The sequence below is a fragment of the Moschus berezovskii genome, chromosome 10, assembly GCF_049115385.1.
Source record: "Moschus berezovskii isolate FMDL1 chromosome 10, NW_MosBer_1.0, whole genome shotgun sequence".
Taxonomy (NCBI): Eukaryota; Metazoa; Chordata; class Mammalia; order Artiodactyla; family Moschidae; genus Moschus; species Moschus berezovskii.
In genome coordinates, this window is record NC_142469.1 from 73,578,918 (window position 1) to 73,596,020 (window position 17,103).

Sequence of the window (17,103 nt, forward strand, 5' to 3'; positions counted from 1 at the left end):
CAAGAAAGGCAAAGACTTCATTGAGGGTCTTTGATGGGGTCAAGTAGTTTGACCACAGTAGTTTACTATAACAAATTATTACATTATAACCTAATATAAGAAAATGCTACATATTCCAAAGGACTTTTCCAACCTCAGTAAACAGAATGACTCTTACCCTGAGGCATCTCTGGTGGCAGATAATGAGGTTCTTGAGCACTAACATGTACCCATTCAAAGTCATCATATAAATCCTGGTGGTAATCACAAGCTCCAGGACCATCATCAAAAGTACAGCCACCTGAAAGGGAAAAGAAGAATTACTGTTATAGTCTAAACAGTAGATGTGCTGGAAAACACATTAGATTGCAATGTACATTGTGGTACTCATAAATTTTATAATAAACAGTATTTCTAAAACTACTTTCATTAAATGTTCACATACATTGAAACTTCTATCAGTATCTTGTTTGAATAAGAGATTGATTTGAGCCTCAGAAGTAAAGCTGAGGCTTGCCTCCAGTATACATTTCCTTCTTCACTGGATCTTCTCCACCCAGGGATTGAACCAGGTCTCCTGTGGCTCCTGCACTGGGGCAGGCAGATTCTTTATTGCCTGAGCTACCTGGGAAGTCCCACAATATCTAAGTTTTACCAAATTTCTTGCTTTAAAAGAACACTTTGAAATCATAATAGCAAACGAAATACTTAAACTTTTATAAAGTCTAAAGTGCTTGTGGTCAGTGAAACTCGCTTCCATACTTTATTTAGATTATTTTCATACACAATTATTACACAAAAGTGGGAAAAAACTGAATGAAGCATAAAACTGATCAGATTAGCCTACCATCACTCTCAGTATCTTCACTTTATTTAATAACCTCTTTTTTAAAAAATGGAAGTGGCCTTTCCCCTTTACAGCAGTCATTTTTCCTGGCTTTATTTTCTGGGGTAATTTTACGGCAGAAGAAGAATAATTACTTTTACATCTCAGACTGCATATACAGGCACACACAACTCAACATATTTCGCTTATTCAATTTGTGAAAATCAGAACTGGCCTATATATCTAATCTTGAAGGAAAATGGATTAGAACTAATGAAAATCCAGCAGTGGATTTAATGAGAAAAACCAATAACCTGTCTCCTTTCAAGTAGCTTTTTTGTTTAGTTTCCATGGGGAACCTTGTGAAGAAACTCAGTGAATTCTACGACCAAGAGCAGGCTAGGGGTGCTGTTAAACTTCAGGCCTATAAATTCTCAGTAAATGAAGAATTCATTTCCCTCATCAAAAGTTTATCAATTTGAGAATAAAAGTTATATTTCTCACCAATGACAGAGACAAGCCAGTGTTATAGGCAAAAAAGGCAAAATCAGAAATGTTCAGATCACACTATAGCCTGAGCAACCTTTATCAAAGGTGGAATATGACTTGGGTATCCTCGAATCACTCTTATGACCACATCAATCCTTTACAATAACAAAACTTCAGCAGGTTGAAGTCCTAATACTGTCATTTAAATATGCCTAAAATAGCCTTTATATAAATGCTCTCATGAAAAATGATGTACTTTTTAATTTAAAATTAATCAATGAAAAGAGGTTGTTAGGAAATGAATCTTTCCATAGCAATGGGAAAGTTTGTCTCAAAATATAATTTGCTATCATGACCCTAAAATGACTTATTGCTTTGCAACACATACCTTCAGGGCCTTCACTGCCCATGATAACAGTATGAGTGACTTCCATATATAAATTTAAACTACCAGTGGAACCTACATTGGCACATTCAGAAGACAAATGGCCTTAATTGCTGTCCTTCATGGCCACTGTTAATTTTAGCCTCCAGGATTCTTATTAGCAATAACAACTAAGAGTAGTTATGCAAAATAAGTGGGTCAACCCCTGTTATTTGTTGCACATCACTGCCATATTAGTGAAGGATCTTGGGAAAAGTTCCTCGTCCATCTGACTTGGGTGATAAAAGAATTTCTTTAAAGACAATATTTTTTATTTTGTAATTTACAATAAGTTCTAATCTAAGAGGTACAATATATCTATGCACCACATGTGTAGCATAGGAATTAATCTTTGGTAAGAGAAGGCAATGGCAAGCCACTCCAGTACTCTTGCCTAGAAAATCCCATGGAAGGAGAAGCCTGGTAGGCTGCAGTCCGTGGGGTCGCTACGAGTCAGACATGACTGAGCGACTTCACTGTCACTTTTCACTTTCACACATTGGAGAAGGAAATGGCAACCCACTCCAGTGTTCTTGCCTGGAGAATCCCAGGGACGGGGGAGCCTGGTGGGCTGCCGTCTATGGGGTCACACAGAGTCGGACACGACTGAAGTGACTTAGCAGCAGCAGCAGCAAAAGATGTTTATGAATCTTTTTGTAAAGAATTTTGAAGTTCAAGGTTAAGAATTAATACAGTATACTGGACTAGATGATAAGAAATACCAAAAATACTATTCCTGGCCTGATGAATGGAATAGACAGACATGAGTGGGAAAGTGTATATAAAAATGCAGTGTGTTACAAGGGACCGTGGGTTTCCCTGGTGGCCCAGTGGTAAAGAATCCACCTGCCAATACAGGAGATGCAGGTTCAATTCCTTGGTGGGGAAGATCCCCTGGAGAAAGGAATGGCAACCCACTCCAGAATTCTTGACTGGGAATTCCCATGGACAGAGGAGACTAGCAGGCTAAAGTCCATGGGGTCGCAAAAGAGTTGGTCATGATAGCGACTAAACAACAACAACAAGGGATCATAATAGCATGACCAAAGCCACAAAGAAGACAAATGACAAATGAATTGGCTACCTATACCTGAGTTGGTTTTGGAAGGCTTCATGGAGTTAGGCCTATAAAAATGAGTAAGGATGTGCCAGGCCAGAATGAAAGTGGGACTGAAATTAGAGAAAAAGCAAAAACGAGGGCATAACAAATCTAAAGAAAACACGAGATGCTGAAGAATCTCAATTCCACGTAATGAGAATGAAAAGTATGCAGGGGACAAAAAACAATCAAACTAAATATGAGATTTTTAGATACCATAAAACATTTGGGTTTTAGTCTATCATTGTATGAAGTCATTAAAGGGTTTCATCCAGGAGTATGATCCAATTCAAGGCACATTAATAATAATGATAACAACAGTAACACTCCAGAAGCTTTGTGAAGTTCAAAGAGTAATGGGGGAAAATGTCTTTAAATAACCTGGTTCAACCTTACAGCAGAAAGCACACAACATAACTAGAGCTAACCCCACTTTGCATAACCTTTAGACTCACTAGACTAAAAACAAAGTCTTCTTTAACACATAGTCTTCTACACACGTGTCCCTCTGTTTAGACATTTTTATATATAGTATTATGACCTATTTAGGACTTCCCTTGTAGCTCAGTCGGTAAAGAATCTGTCTGCAGTGCAGAAGACCCAGGTTCGATCCCTGGCTTGGGAAGATCCCCTGGAGAAGGAAATGGCAACCCACTCCAGTATCTTTGCCTGGAAAATCTCAAGGACAGAGGAGCCTGGTGGGCTGCAGTCCACGTGGTCACAAAGAGTCAGGCATGACTGAGTGACTAACACACACACATGACCTATTTAAAAGAGAACTCTTAGCAAAGCTCTAATTCATAAATAAAAATGTAACGTACAAATTCAAAGCTAGACAAAAGGAGGCAATACTGAAATGATGTTCAAGAAATTTACTTAGGCAGAGAGGATGAAAAATGAACAGGGAAACACCTTACATTTTCAGTTTTTGTGTTTGCTGCTGGTGACAGGACTACGAGTAGAAGGAAAACCATTTCAGTGAAATGACAACCGCAAGTTCCTTGACCCTCGGAGGAAAATTACTTCTAAAGAGCCATTTCATAGATTGCTAATTCCTTTATGCCAGCCAGCCAGCTAAGGTACAGATCTGTCACACAATAGCCTGCTTCCACAACCCATTTGTGGGGCATTGCAAGCTGTTCATCTGAAAATAAAAATCAAGGTAATCTAGACTTGCCTAAATTTCTTTCCATTCCCACTGAAAGCATGTGTACTAAAAAACATTAAATACAAAAATATAAAAAATTAAAATATTCCTATCTCAAAAATTATATTGCCTAAACATCTAGAATTTAGAGATTCCTGAGTGTTTATTTAAACAGATGGTGATGGCTCTATGAGGCAGTATGGAAACAGAGACTCTTTCTGTGAAATCATAAAAGAATCAAACTGTGTGTGCTAAGTCCCTTCAGTCGTATCCGACTCTGTATGACCCTATGGACTGTAGCCCGCCAAGCTTCTCTGTCCATGGGATTCTCCAAGCAAGAACACTGGAGCGGTTGCCATGTCCTCCTCCAGGGGATCTTCCTGACTCAAGGATTGAACCCGCATCTCCTATATCTCCTGCATTGGCAGGCAGGCTATTTACCACTACTGCCACCAGGGAAGCCTGAAAGAATGAATATTAAAGTCAAATACTTTCTGATATCAAAACTTTCCATAAAACTCAGAGACAGGTTAATTTAGAACCAAGTTGAATTGGAGAAAAATAAAAAGTCAGTAGTCCCCCAGACAACTCTGAATATTTTATGGAGGACATTTTTTCAAAAGCCATTGTACTATGACCTTCCACATTCACCCCTTCAAACCATCTATGAAGCCTTAATTTTCTGACTGAAGTAAATAGCAAGAAACATACAGAATTATATGTCATGGTTCTTTACTATTTGTAAAGAAAAAGCCTCATTTAGCTAAAGATAGAGGCCATTTTAATTTTTATTTTCTTAAACTGGAATACTCAGGGTTCTGAAAAGTAAGAGGAAAAGTTCTAGACAATATGTTGGCAAAATGCAATATTCTAAATACTGTTGTTTATGACCCTCAAAAATGGACAAATTAATATTTTCCAATTGTGAATTAAACTTTGATACACAAATTTGCTCATGTAAGTGACCACCAACTTTGAAATAATCAACCCTCCATTAAGAAATAATCTATCCTCCAAAGAAAGGGTAATATGTGTCACATGCAATACTTAACCAAACTAACTTTGAATAGATCATCTCTATCTATGCGAATCAGAACCATAATATATTTTTACTGGTATAAACCCCAAAATGCATTACAAAGAAGCCAATACATTTCACAGGAAAAAAAATTCAGAAGAACAGAAAAGTAACTTGTTACTGAATATCTTAAATGTAATTCCATTTATAATCTGGGGCAACATTGTCTATTTCCAGAAAAACAGATTACTGGAAAAGTATAAAAATTGATGCTTTTAAATAAAGTTCATATTTCCTCTGAAACCTACTGGGATATCTTAATAGACTGTTTTTCCCTTTCAACTTCTTGGAATATTGAAGGTACAAAATAAGAACTGACACATCATAATCAGTGTTTAGGAAGTTTATCTCCAATCTAAGGGTAAGTAATGCTTGTTCTCAATTTAAGTACAAAAATTCAAATAGGAAAAAAAAAAACCAAACAGATTCAACGGATGAATATCTTTGAGCTCATAAGTATGAGTCACTTATACTTAACACATTGCTCTGGTTCAATAACAAAGACGATCTAATGAAGAAATATAAGAGAATTTATGAAAAAAGGTTAAGTAAAGGTAATAACTTCAGATCCAGAAAAAAATATATTTTGCCCTGCTAGTAGTTAATTAGTATAAGAAAATATTATTTCAACCTAGCTCCTCCATAAAGGAAAAGGAACTTGAAATACATTTATGGAAATTCAAATCCATCATTTATTGATAGATATGAATGACTCTTAATGATGAGTGAAGAGCTCATTTCAAACACACCCATAAATTATCTAATTGTTCATCTCTAGATTACCACTTCAAGCCAAGAATATATGTATAATGTATATAATCCAAGATTATTTAGCTAGTAAGACTTTTATTCAAATTGTCTATGTTTTGAAGCCAATGCTATACTCCAACTAGTCGAATAATCTTCCTTTAATAAGACTAAATTAACCAGAATAGAAAAATAAGTCCAATTTTACTTCCCTCCATCTTTGCAGTGAAGCAATATTAAAATCTCCTCAACTTCAAGGCTTCCCAGGTGGCACAGTGGTAAAGAATCTGCCTGCCAATGCAGGAGACGCAGGAGACACAGCTTCCACCCCTGGGTCAGGAAGATCCCCTGGAGAAGGAAATGGCGACCCACTGCAATAGACTTGCCTGAAAAAGTCCCAAGGTCGGAGGACCCTGGCGGGCTACGCTCTATGACGTTGCAAAGAGCTGGACATGACTGAGCAACTGAACACACACACACACACACAAGAAATTTAACAAATTGGCATATACTGTCACTGGTGCAGTAGAAGAAAGAGACAGCATTTCTAGATGAAGCATGCAGAGATGGCTGAGCACATACACAGCTTTGCTATTTGATTTGAGTTTCAATTTCCTTCCCAATAAAATCAAGATAATAATAGTTACAGTACAGTTGTATGAGGATTAGTGATAATACATGTAAACCCCCTAACACTCAACAAGTTTTTTAACAGCACTCTTATTTTTTTATGTTCCATTCTTAACAATGTATTCTGTATATATGCTATACAGAGGCAAACTCACGCACATATTAAACAGCAGAAGAAAGAAACTTATGGTTTCTATACAGTTTACCCAGAAAGACTAAAGAGAATCCCCAAAAAGAAAATATTATATTACCATAACCAGTTTTCTCTGAATATTCATCAGATATGTTTTCTGTAAGGAAATAACCTTCCTTTAGATCAAGGCAGCAAACTTTATCTATCAAAAGCCAATTAATAAATATTTTAGGTTATGCAGGCCATATCATTTCTGTCACAACTACATAACTGTTGTCACTGCATCAAAAAGTAGCCACAGAGACTACCTAACAAATGGGTATGGCTGTATTCAAATAAAACTTTTATTACAAAAACAGGTAGCAGGACTTCCCTGGTGGTCTAGTAAAGACTCTGTGCTTCCACTGCAGGGGGCACAGGTTCAACCCATGGCAGGGGAACTAAGAATACACATGCCATAAGAAGCAGCCAAAAAAAATGTTTTTTCTCAATTAAAAAAAAACAGTTGTCATGCTGGATTTGGCCTGTAGGCCATAGTTCATCAACACCTGGATTAGATCACTCTGATCTTAAGTATTCTTGAAAATTACAGGTAGTACACAGTCTGGTTAAAAGCTTTCAACCAAGGATCTTTGATTTCTCCTCCAAAGACCTGCTCACCTGATTTTCTTTCCCTCATACCAAGTAGGCAACAGCCAAGAAACTGAAGCTGGACAGTGGTTTAAATCAGAAAGTGAGAATATGCAAGAACTGAAAACACTTTCAAGGTCCTTTCTGGGCTTCAAGGTTTTAAGATGACAAAGGGAAATATATTGTACATTATGACCCATCATACACATGTATGCATGCTGATGCTGCTGCTAAGTCACTTCAGTCGTGTCTGACTCTGTGCGACCCCATAGACAGCAGCCCACCAGGCTCCGCCATCCCTGGGATTCTCCAGGCAAGAACACTGGAGTGGGTTGCCATTTCCTTCTCCAATGCATGAAAGTGAAAAGGGAAAGTGAAGTCGCTCAGTCATGTCCGACTCTTTGCGACCCCATGGACTGCAGCCCACCAGGCTCCTCCATCCATGGGATTTTTCAGGCAAGAGTACTGGAGTGGGGTGCCATGCCTTCTCCGATATACATGCATCAGTTCAGTTCAGTTCAGTTGCTCAGTTGTGTCCGACTTTCCGCGACCCCATGAATCACAGCACACCAGGCCTCCCTGTCCATCACCAACTCCCGGAGTACACTCAAACTCATGTCCACAGAGTCGGTGATGCCATCCAGCCATCTCATTCTCCGTCGTCCCCTTCTCCTCCCGCCCCCAACCTTTCCCAGCATCAGAGTCTTTTCCAGTGAGTCAACTCGTCGCATGAGGTGGCCAAAGTATTGCAGTTTCAGCTTTAGCATCAGTCCCTCCAATGAACATCCAGGATTGATCTCCTTTAGAATGGACTGGTTGGATCTCCTTGCAGTATAAGGGACTCTCAAGAGTCTTCTCCAACACCACAGTTCAAAAGCATCGATTCTTCGGCGATCAGTCTTCTTCACAGTACAAGCTGAAGTTCCAAAAATAAGCCTTGGAGACCTGGGCAGCCCTGACAGTACATATGTGACTTCATCCAACCTCATTATGGAGCTAATGGATGATTACATGCCAAACAGTCATAGAAATGATTTCACAGATTGAAAAGAGCTTTATTAAAATGTAAAAGGAACATATTAACGAAAAGTACCTCTTAGTAAAAAAAATAAAATTGCCCAGGGTTACAAAGCAAGTAAATATCAGAGTCAGGATCTGAACTCAGGTACTATACAGGTTCTTAACTCTCAACCATGAAAATAAATGGCTCCTTAAAATGAAGCCTCATTAGATATTTTCAGCACAACCTCAAGCCATTACTCAACAAAGAGAGCGTACTTACCCCTCCTACCCACGTAATGGTGTGGTGGTGCTGCAACCTTTATGGATAAAATGTAGTAAACTTTGAACCACATTACATATCAATGTCTTTTAGGCTTGATGCTAGCAATAGGAAAGATTCCTTATTAGTGTTAGTTGCTCAGTGGTGTCCTCTGTCCATGGAATTCTCCAGGCAAGAATACTGGAGTGGGTAGCCTTTCCCTTCTCCAGGGGATCTTCCCAGCCCAGGGATTGAACCCAGGTCTCCCACATTGCAGGTGGATTCGTTACCAGCTGAGCCACAGGGGAAGCCCAACAATACTGGAGTGGGTAGCCTATCCCTTCCCCAGTGGATCTTTCTGACCCAAGAATTGAACCAAGGTCTCCTGCATTACAGGCAGATTCTTTACCAACTGAGCTATCAGAGAAGTCTGATTAACTAGTAACTTCAGCAAAGAATTTTATTTCAATACAGTGACTGAAGGCTAAGAAAGTATATGATACTATCCTACGACTCTTGCTTGGCAACCTTCACTCTCACCTCATCTTCCCTAAAACGTGTATAAACAAGTGACTTTTCTTCTTTAAAAATATTAAAATAAATCAAAAGCAATTTGCTCTGGCAATTTTTGCAGTAGTCCTTATAGGAATTCTAGGGTAAGAAACCAGGTGTTTTTGCAAAGCATATTAATGTATTTACCCAAGTTTCTTCTCCTATATTTTATCCAGTAAAAATTTTTCTATCCCAGTAAAATCTCATCTTTTTTGTTTAGTGTTAGATACACAATCTAGACAAACTCAGTGAACAAAGTAATAGAGAGTAAATGTACTGAAAAATACAATTCACAACTGAACCCACAGTTACACATTGGTAAAATTGGAAACCATTCAAGCTCACATTTAAACATTTCTTTGTTTTGTTTCTCATGGAGGGATTCCTGGTGGACTACACTTCACCCATATCAGACACATTCTGGCTTATTTCAGCAGTGGCTCCTGACTCAGCTCCAGCATGATGGGTGATGGATCATTTTTCATTTATGAAGGGAGTTCAGCAAAATGCTGAAGCCATGTAAAACAGAATTCCATAACCCACCCTTCTAGGGGACGGGCAAAGATCTGCCGTATGGCCTTGAATTTAAAATTTTTTTATCAAATTGGCAAAGGAATTTTAAATATTCTGTTGAAGAAGTTTAACAATTCAGTTGTGTAAAGTAGAAATAAACTTGGAAGAAAAGATAACCAACTAATTTAGTAATTAAAATGCATCCTAAAAGGAAAAAGAAAAATTTCTCTTTTTCTTTAATATGAAGCCCTTTAACTACTGAAATGTTTCTAGACTTGGTGTACTAGAGAAGTTGTACAAGTGAATGTTTGGATTTTCCATCATTCTTAAAATATTCTAAGGAGTAAAGACTTATGGTTCTTTCTGCCATTTCCTTTATTTAGAATAAAAAAAAAAGCTGGATATCACCATTTCAGTCAGTATGTTAATTACTGATTTCAGATGAATTAACCAGTTCTCTCATTCTAAGCATCATATAAATCGTCAGTCTGGCCTTTAACCAGGTTCCCAGCAAACAAGCCACTCACCCAAACAGAAGCAATCCTTATACTAATATTGAGTGATGTTTAGAGACCTTGCTGTCAGAGATCTCTGACCCTTTCCCATAAAAGAAGCAATCTGGGCTTTAACCAATGTTTTGCTGAGACTTTTACTAGCCCCTTGGACTGCAAGGAGATCAATCCTGGGTGTTCATTGGAAGGACTGATGCTAAAGCTGAAACTCCAATACTTTGGCCACCTCATGCGACGAGTTGACTCACTGGAAAAGAGTCTGATGCTGGGAAGGATTGGGGGCAGGAGGAGAAGGGGACGACAGAGAATGAGATGGCTGGATGGCATCACTGACTCGATGGACATGAGTTTGCGTGAACTCCGGGAGTTGGTGACGGACAGGGAGGCCTGGCGTGCTGTGATTCATGGGGTCGCAAAGAGTCAGACACGACTCAGCTACTGAACTGAACTGAACTGAACTGAAATATATCAACTTCTGACCAAGTCAGTGTTGAGGCCTGTATTGAAATGAATTTCTCTGCTCAAATTTTCTTTCTCAGGACAATGCATATGGTAACCATTTACAGGAATCACCACATAAAGAAAAGATATCTCAACCAGCAAAAACCAATGCTCAACACAGACATTTAAGTGACATGTAAGTCAATAGTCACTCTAACCTAATGAAGAGAGTCATAATTGGGAGAATGATGAATAAGGTTTTTACACAGGGATTTACCAAGTGAGATTCACGTCTGCCTGTATCCTTATTCTCTCATTTCAATTTAAAAAAAAAAAGTCAATTTGGCTTCTATTTCCACCTACTACATAGGAATACTGTGCTAATTAATTTTGAAAATCTCTCCACAATATCCTGTGACTAGTAAATCCACATGCTATACACATTTAAGGCATCATTAATGGCAAGCCACTCCAGTACTATTGCCTAGAAAATCCCATGGATGGAAGAGCCTGGTAGGCTGTAGTCCATGGGTCGCTGAGGGTCGGACACGACTGAGAGACTTCACTTTCACTTTTCACTTTCACACATTGGAGAAGGAAATGGCAACCCACTCCAGTGTTCTTGCCTGGAGAATCCCAGGGATGGGGGAGCCTGGTGGGCTTCCGTCTATGGGGTCGCACAGAGTCGGACACGACTGAAGTGACGCAGCAGCAGCAGCAGCAGCTTATATGATAAAAAAAATTCTGTTATATATCAAAAATTCATGCCACCACTGATTCTACTCCCTAGAACTTCTAAAATGTAAACTACCACAATTCAACTATTCTTAAAGAATAAAAATATTTTAAAGATGTTGATTCTGTCTATATTAGAATTTCAGATGAAATTCAAAAATATAAAAAAATGCTTCAGTACAGAAAGGACCTGGAAGAATAATTTCATACAGGGAAGTTAACTTTTGTTGCAAACTCCATTTGTATTAGGGGCTCTTGGCTTCCAAGAACCGTAGGTACAAAAATACCTACAGACCTGAAATATCCTTGTCTCATCAAATTCACATGATTGACTGAAGCATTATATCTCATTTACTTAACATATTTAATTTTCCCTCCAGTTTTTGCTCTAAAATGTAATGACCAACTTTAAACTGTAAATGACCATTGACCTATACAGTTTACAGATAAAAGGCAAACACACTTCTTCAGAATGAACCATTAAAAATCTGGAAAATTTTTATTTTCAAATATGAAGGGATGAAGAGCTGACATACAGATTTGAATAGTAGATTAAAAGCAGTGACAGTATGGAGATAGCATCTGAAGCCTGGTATCTGCTTGCAGGAGGACAGCTTTATTGCCTCACTTCTCACCTCAAGCCGTAGCTTGTATTTTGAAATTGTCAAAGCTCTAAAAGCAGATAAAATAAAAGAAACTATTACAATGTAAAGCTGACAAGGACATGGTTATCCTAGCAAATAATTCATAAAAACAAACTGCCCCTAATCACTGTTTCAGTAAACTTAAGAGAAGTTTGCCATCCTCACTATTTGAGTAAAAGCAAATTGCAACAAAAGTGAGAATTTTTTCTCCATATCATTTTCAAAATCTTAAAGGATTAATAATACTTGGTGGGGTGGTTTAGTTGCTAAGTCATGTCCAACTCTTGATACCCTATGGACTGTAGCCCTACCAGGTTCCTCTGTTGTTGACATTACATGTGTTAAAAATAGGAGGGCAAATGGTACTGTTTCGGTGGGGCAGTGAAGTCGCTCAGTCATGTCCGACTCTTTGCAACCCCATGGACTGTAGTCCACCAGGTTCCTCCCTCCATGGGATTTTCCAGGCAAGAGTACTGGAGTGGGTTGCCATTGCCTTCCCCAGGGAATCTTCCCAACCCAGGGATTGAACCTAGGTCTCCTGCATTCCAGGCAGACACTTTAACCTCTGAGCCACCAGGGAAGGAGTTCGGTGGGGGAAAGGGGGTGCAATTTGTTTTTTAATCATTTGTTTTTCAGTTCAGCAACAACACTTCTTGAAATCTACCCTACATAAATATTCACATATGTGCAGTCCTCCTGAGTTCTATAATATCAAAACAAGCTAGGGCAACCAACTTCCAGAAGAGTGAAAACAAATTATGTGGGTCTTTTCAATAACATCCAAGGACAATAAAGATTACCTTCAAATTTGGAGGGCATTTACAGAAAAATTATTCACAACTAAAACCAGAAACTTTGCACTAATGAGTACTCAGTTCAGTTCAGTTCAGTCGCTCAGTCGTGTCCAACTCTCCGCGACCCCATGAATCACAGCACGCCAGGCCTCCCTGTCCATCACCAACTCCCGGAGTCCACTCAAACTCATGTCCATCGAGTCGGTAATGCCATCCAGCCATCTCATTCTCTATCATCCCCGTCTCCTCCCGCCCCCAATCCCTCCCAGCATCAGAGTCTTTTCCAGTGAGTCAACTCGTCGCATGAGGTGGCCAAAGTATTGGAGCTTCAGTTTCAGCATCAGTCCTTCCAATGAACACCCAGAACTGATCTCCTCTAGAATGGACTGGTTGGATCTCCTTGCAGGCCAAGGGACTCTCAAGAGTCTTCTCCAACACCACAGTTCAAAAGCATCAATTCTTCGACGCTCAGCTTTCTTCACAGTCCAACTCTCACATCCATACATGACCACGGGAAAAACCATAGCCTTAACTAGATGGACCTTGGTTGGCAAAGTAATGCCTCTGCTTTTTAATATGCTATCTAGGTTGGTCATAACTTTCCTTCCAAGGAGTAAGCGTCTTTTAATTTCATGGCTGCAATCAGCATCCACAGTGATTTTGGAGCCCCCCAAAATAAAGTCTGACACTTTTTCCACTGTTTCCCCATCTATTTGCCATGAAGTGATGGGACCAGATGCCAAGATCTTTATTTTCTGAATGTTGAGCTTCAAGCCAACCTTTTCACTCTCCTCTTTCACTTTCATCAAGAGGCTTTTGAGTTCCTCTTCACTTTCTGCCATAAGGGTGGTGTCATCTGCATATCTGAGGTTATTGATATTTCTCCCAGCAATCTTGATTCCAGCTGGTGCTTCTTCCAGCCCAGTGTTCCTCATGATGTACTCTGCATAGAAGTTAAATAAGCAGGGTGACAATATACAACCTTGACGCACTCCTTTTCCTATTTGGAACCAGTCTGTTGTTCCTTGTCCAGTTCTAACTGTTGCTTCCTGACCTGCATACAGGTTTCTCAAGAGGCAGGTCAGGTGGTCTGGTATTCCCATCTCTTTCAGAATGTTCCACAGTTTAATGAGCACTAGTAAGGTGTTTTATTACTTAATTCACATCATAATCATAAGTGTTCAACACTATCAACTTATGAAGATAAAGACAAAATATATTTTAAAAGGCAATACAGAATCTAGCAATTATTTGGCAAATGTTAAGACAATAAAAAGATGAAAAGATAGAGGTAAAAAAAACTGTTGAATCAGTGCACAAATGGAAAGAAGAACTGGGGTCTTAGGCAATGAAGGATATAAAAGTATCCTGCCATAGCCACCAGTTCTTTCAACTGGCTATTTATCCAGACTGGGAAAACAAAGAAAAACTGCTTATCTGAAGCAACAGTTTATGATAAACCATTCAGGATAAGATTGATTGCTGCAATAGCACTGTAAGTCAGTCTAAAATAAAATTATCTAAAAGAATAGCTTTGAGTATAACTTCCTAGTATTCTCCTGACATCTAATAATAAAACATAGTTCCTTTCCACTTATCACTTTAGTAAGTTCAGGCCTCACCTGAAGGTACAACCAGAATGCAAAACAGGTTACAACATAATAGAGAGCTAAACATGTCAAAAGCATTTTTGATGCTACTTTATCTTCAAAGGATGGGTTGATAACTTTGTAACTTTGTCAGAGAATGGAGAGAATGGAGACATATAGGTATTTCCATATGAAATGCTTGGATTATAACTATCTGGCTACTACTTTTAACATTATATTCTTCTAATAATCTGATATTAGTAAAATAAAATCTATTTCTAGAAACAGCATTTTTAACTAGTGGAATATAATTCAATCAACTAGTGAAATCACATGATAACCTTATTAGAAGAAATAGGAAAATATCTTCCAACTTCAAGCACCTTTCAAACCGCTGCTTTTATCTCTCAATTTTGTATTTAATTTTAGTTTACAAGTTAGATGTTAACATGTATTAAACCATGCATGGAGGAAGTAGAGCTGGAGGAACCAAGCCATGACAATCATGGTTTAGAGCAAGCAATCGGCTGATACTCCAAGTAGGTGTATTTGACTACAGTTCTTTCAGGAAATGCTCCATAGAGTGAATTGTAACAGGGAGAAGGGCAGTTGGGCTACAGAAACTGTGTGACAGAGACTTAAGAGGAATGAAACCATCTCTTAGGGAAGAAACAGAAGCAACTTGGGGGAGCAGTGGAAGTGGGGGAGCTGTACTAAAGACTAAGAGCTTGAAAGTCCAAAGGAAGAGCTGGGGGTGCAGGAAACAGAGACCACTAACGTGAGGCCTAGATGGATGTAATAGTGGAATCTGTATCCTACTCAATCTAAGTGGCAAAGTCATATCAAGTGGCCAACCATTCATGATACCATGTATCATATGAGGTTGTATCGCTGTAAGAATTGCCCAGATATACACACAGGAGGTTTTAACACAAGTAAGAAGCATTCAGATTCTTGATCAACAGGTTTTAACCTCTAACCTGTTAACTGCAAATCTAAAGGGAAATGTATGAGACTAGGAACCTTCTCCTTGCTGTGATCATATCTACAACCAAGTATCCCCCCACAAGATGAGCACAATCCATTTATAAGAGTCTCCATCCCATCCTTAACCTCCTTTCATTAGTCCATAAAAGGGATTGGCTAGGTTGCATATTGCAATGTGCTTTTCATGTATTTGAAGCATCTTGTAAACACAGAACAAAACACTTGTTTATGCTGTGGAGATATTGGCTATAACACAGCCATATTTTCAAGAAACATTATTTCTACCAAAACATTAAAAGTCATTAAAAGCTAGTGACTTGGCATGTGGCCTTGCCCCAGGCTGCAGAAATGTCTACAAAATGCAGTCTTGAACTGGATTATCTTTGATTTCTTTAAAGACCACAAAAGCTCAATGAGTGAAAGACTATTGAATCTGACCCAATGGCATTAATTGCACCTCCAAGGGTGAAGTGAGAATTGTGTGAGTCAAAGAATAAAATTTTATAGTACTATAAAACACTGATGTAGAAGTCACAGGGGAAGGGAACTGCAGAGTAAGTAACTGAAGGCAGGAGAGCTGACTTCCTGCCCAATCACTAACTTGGCTGAGCCTTCAGTGGTAAAACTTTCTTCCCAGACTTAAATTTATAATCACAATAACAACCACAGCCTCCAAAGAAAACCAATGAACACACTCCTCTTCTCAAACATTTAAGACACAAAGTAAATCTCTCTAAGGACCCAGGATGTCAGGCATATCTTTTTTCCCCTCAAAGCTCAACGTTACCATGGAGAAAAGTCAGACCTAAACCAGTCAACATGATTGTATACATTATACACCAGAATATATAAACATGTATTTTCTTACAGAGAAAGGAGGAGACTGTTCAAGTTTCCACTCCAAAATTGAGAGCAGCTTTATTTCAATCCTATGATCAAAACTATTCTCTACATATTGATAGCTTCAAGCAGATATAAGTAACAGGAAATTACTACATGCACAATTTGATATGCATTTTTGCAATTGCAATCTTTAGATGCATTAGAATTCACAAATTCAGAAAGGCTTTATGGATCTCAGAAGGGATTAATGAAAATATTTGATAAGAATACAAACAAAGTGTAAAGCCAACAGTTATTTTTAACATGAAATAAAATATTTAACACAGTTCACAGCACATGCGTGCATGCATGTTAAGTCACTACAGTCATGTCTGACTTTGTGACCCGGGGGACTGTAGCCCGCCAGGCTACTCTGTCCATGGGACTCTCCAGGCAAGAATACTGGAGTGGGTTGCCATGCCCTCCTTGAAGGGTTCTTCCAGCCAGGGATAGAACCTGTGTCTCCTGCATTGCAGGTGGATTCTTTACCGTTGAGCCACCAGGAAAGCCTTCACAAAACACAGTAAGTACTAATACACATCAGCTTTTTGTTTTTTGTTTTCTTTTTAATTAAAAATTCACACATATTCCTACCAACCAGAAAGAATCAGTGCAAACATTTTGGTGTATGCTTCTTTCTAAGTTTTCCCATATTATATTTTCTTATTACATATTGCTAAGATTTAGGATAGTTACTAGTTTCTTAAAATTTACGGTACCCGACCATTTTGCTAATGCTGTAAATAAAATAACGTTACGATTCATGGTACCAGGGCTTCAAAGTATCATTGTTGTTCAGTCGCTCAGTTGTGTCTGACTCTTTCTGACCCCATGGACTGCAACACGCCAGGATTCCCTGTTCCTCACTATCTCCCAGAGTTTGCTCAAATTCATGTCCGTTGAGTTGGTGATGCCATCTAAGTTGTGTCCAACTCTTTCACCCCATGGACTATAGACTGGAGCCCTCGAGGCTCCTCTGTCTGTGGGATTTCCCAGACAAGAATACTGGAG

The 17,103-nt window shown here is 38.8% G+C and overlaps 1 protein-coding gene and 1 non-coding gene across 3 annotated transcripts in view; both read right to left on the reverse strand.

Annotated features, from left to right (window-relative positions):
* The window catches only part of PTPRK (protein tyrosine phosphatase receptor type K), a 643,642-nt gene that overhangs the window by 484,144 nt on the left and 142,395 nt on the right, over positions 1-17,103 (reverse strand). For both annotated transcript variants that reach the window (XM_055433578.2, XM_055433577.2), the window contains exon 2: positions 158-280. In XM_055433578.2, coding sequence (XP_055289553.2) covers positions 158-280 — 123 coding nt within the window. The remainder of the gene's footprint in view (positions 1-157; positions 281-17,103) is intronic.
* TRNAS-GGA (transfer RNA serine (anticodon GGA)) lies at positions 12,349-12,420 on the reverse strand. Its single transcript has one exon. It is a non-coding gene; the product is annotated as a tRNA-Ser (tRNA).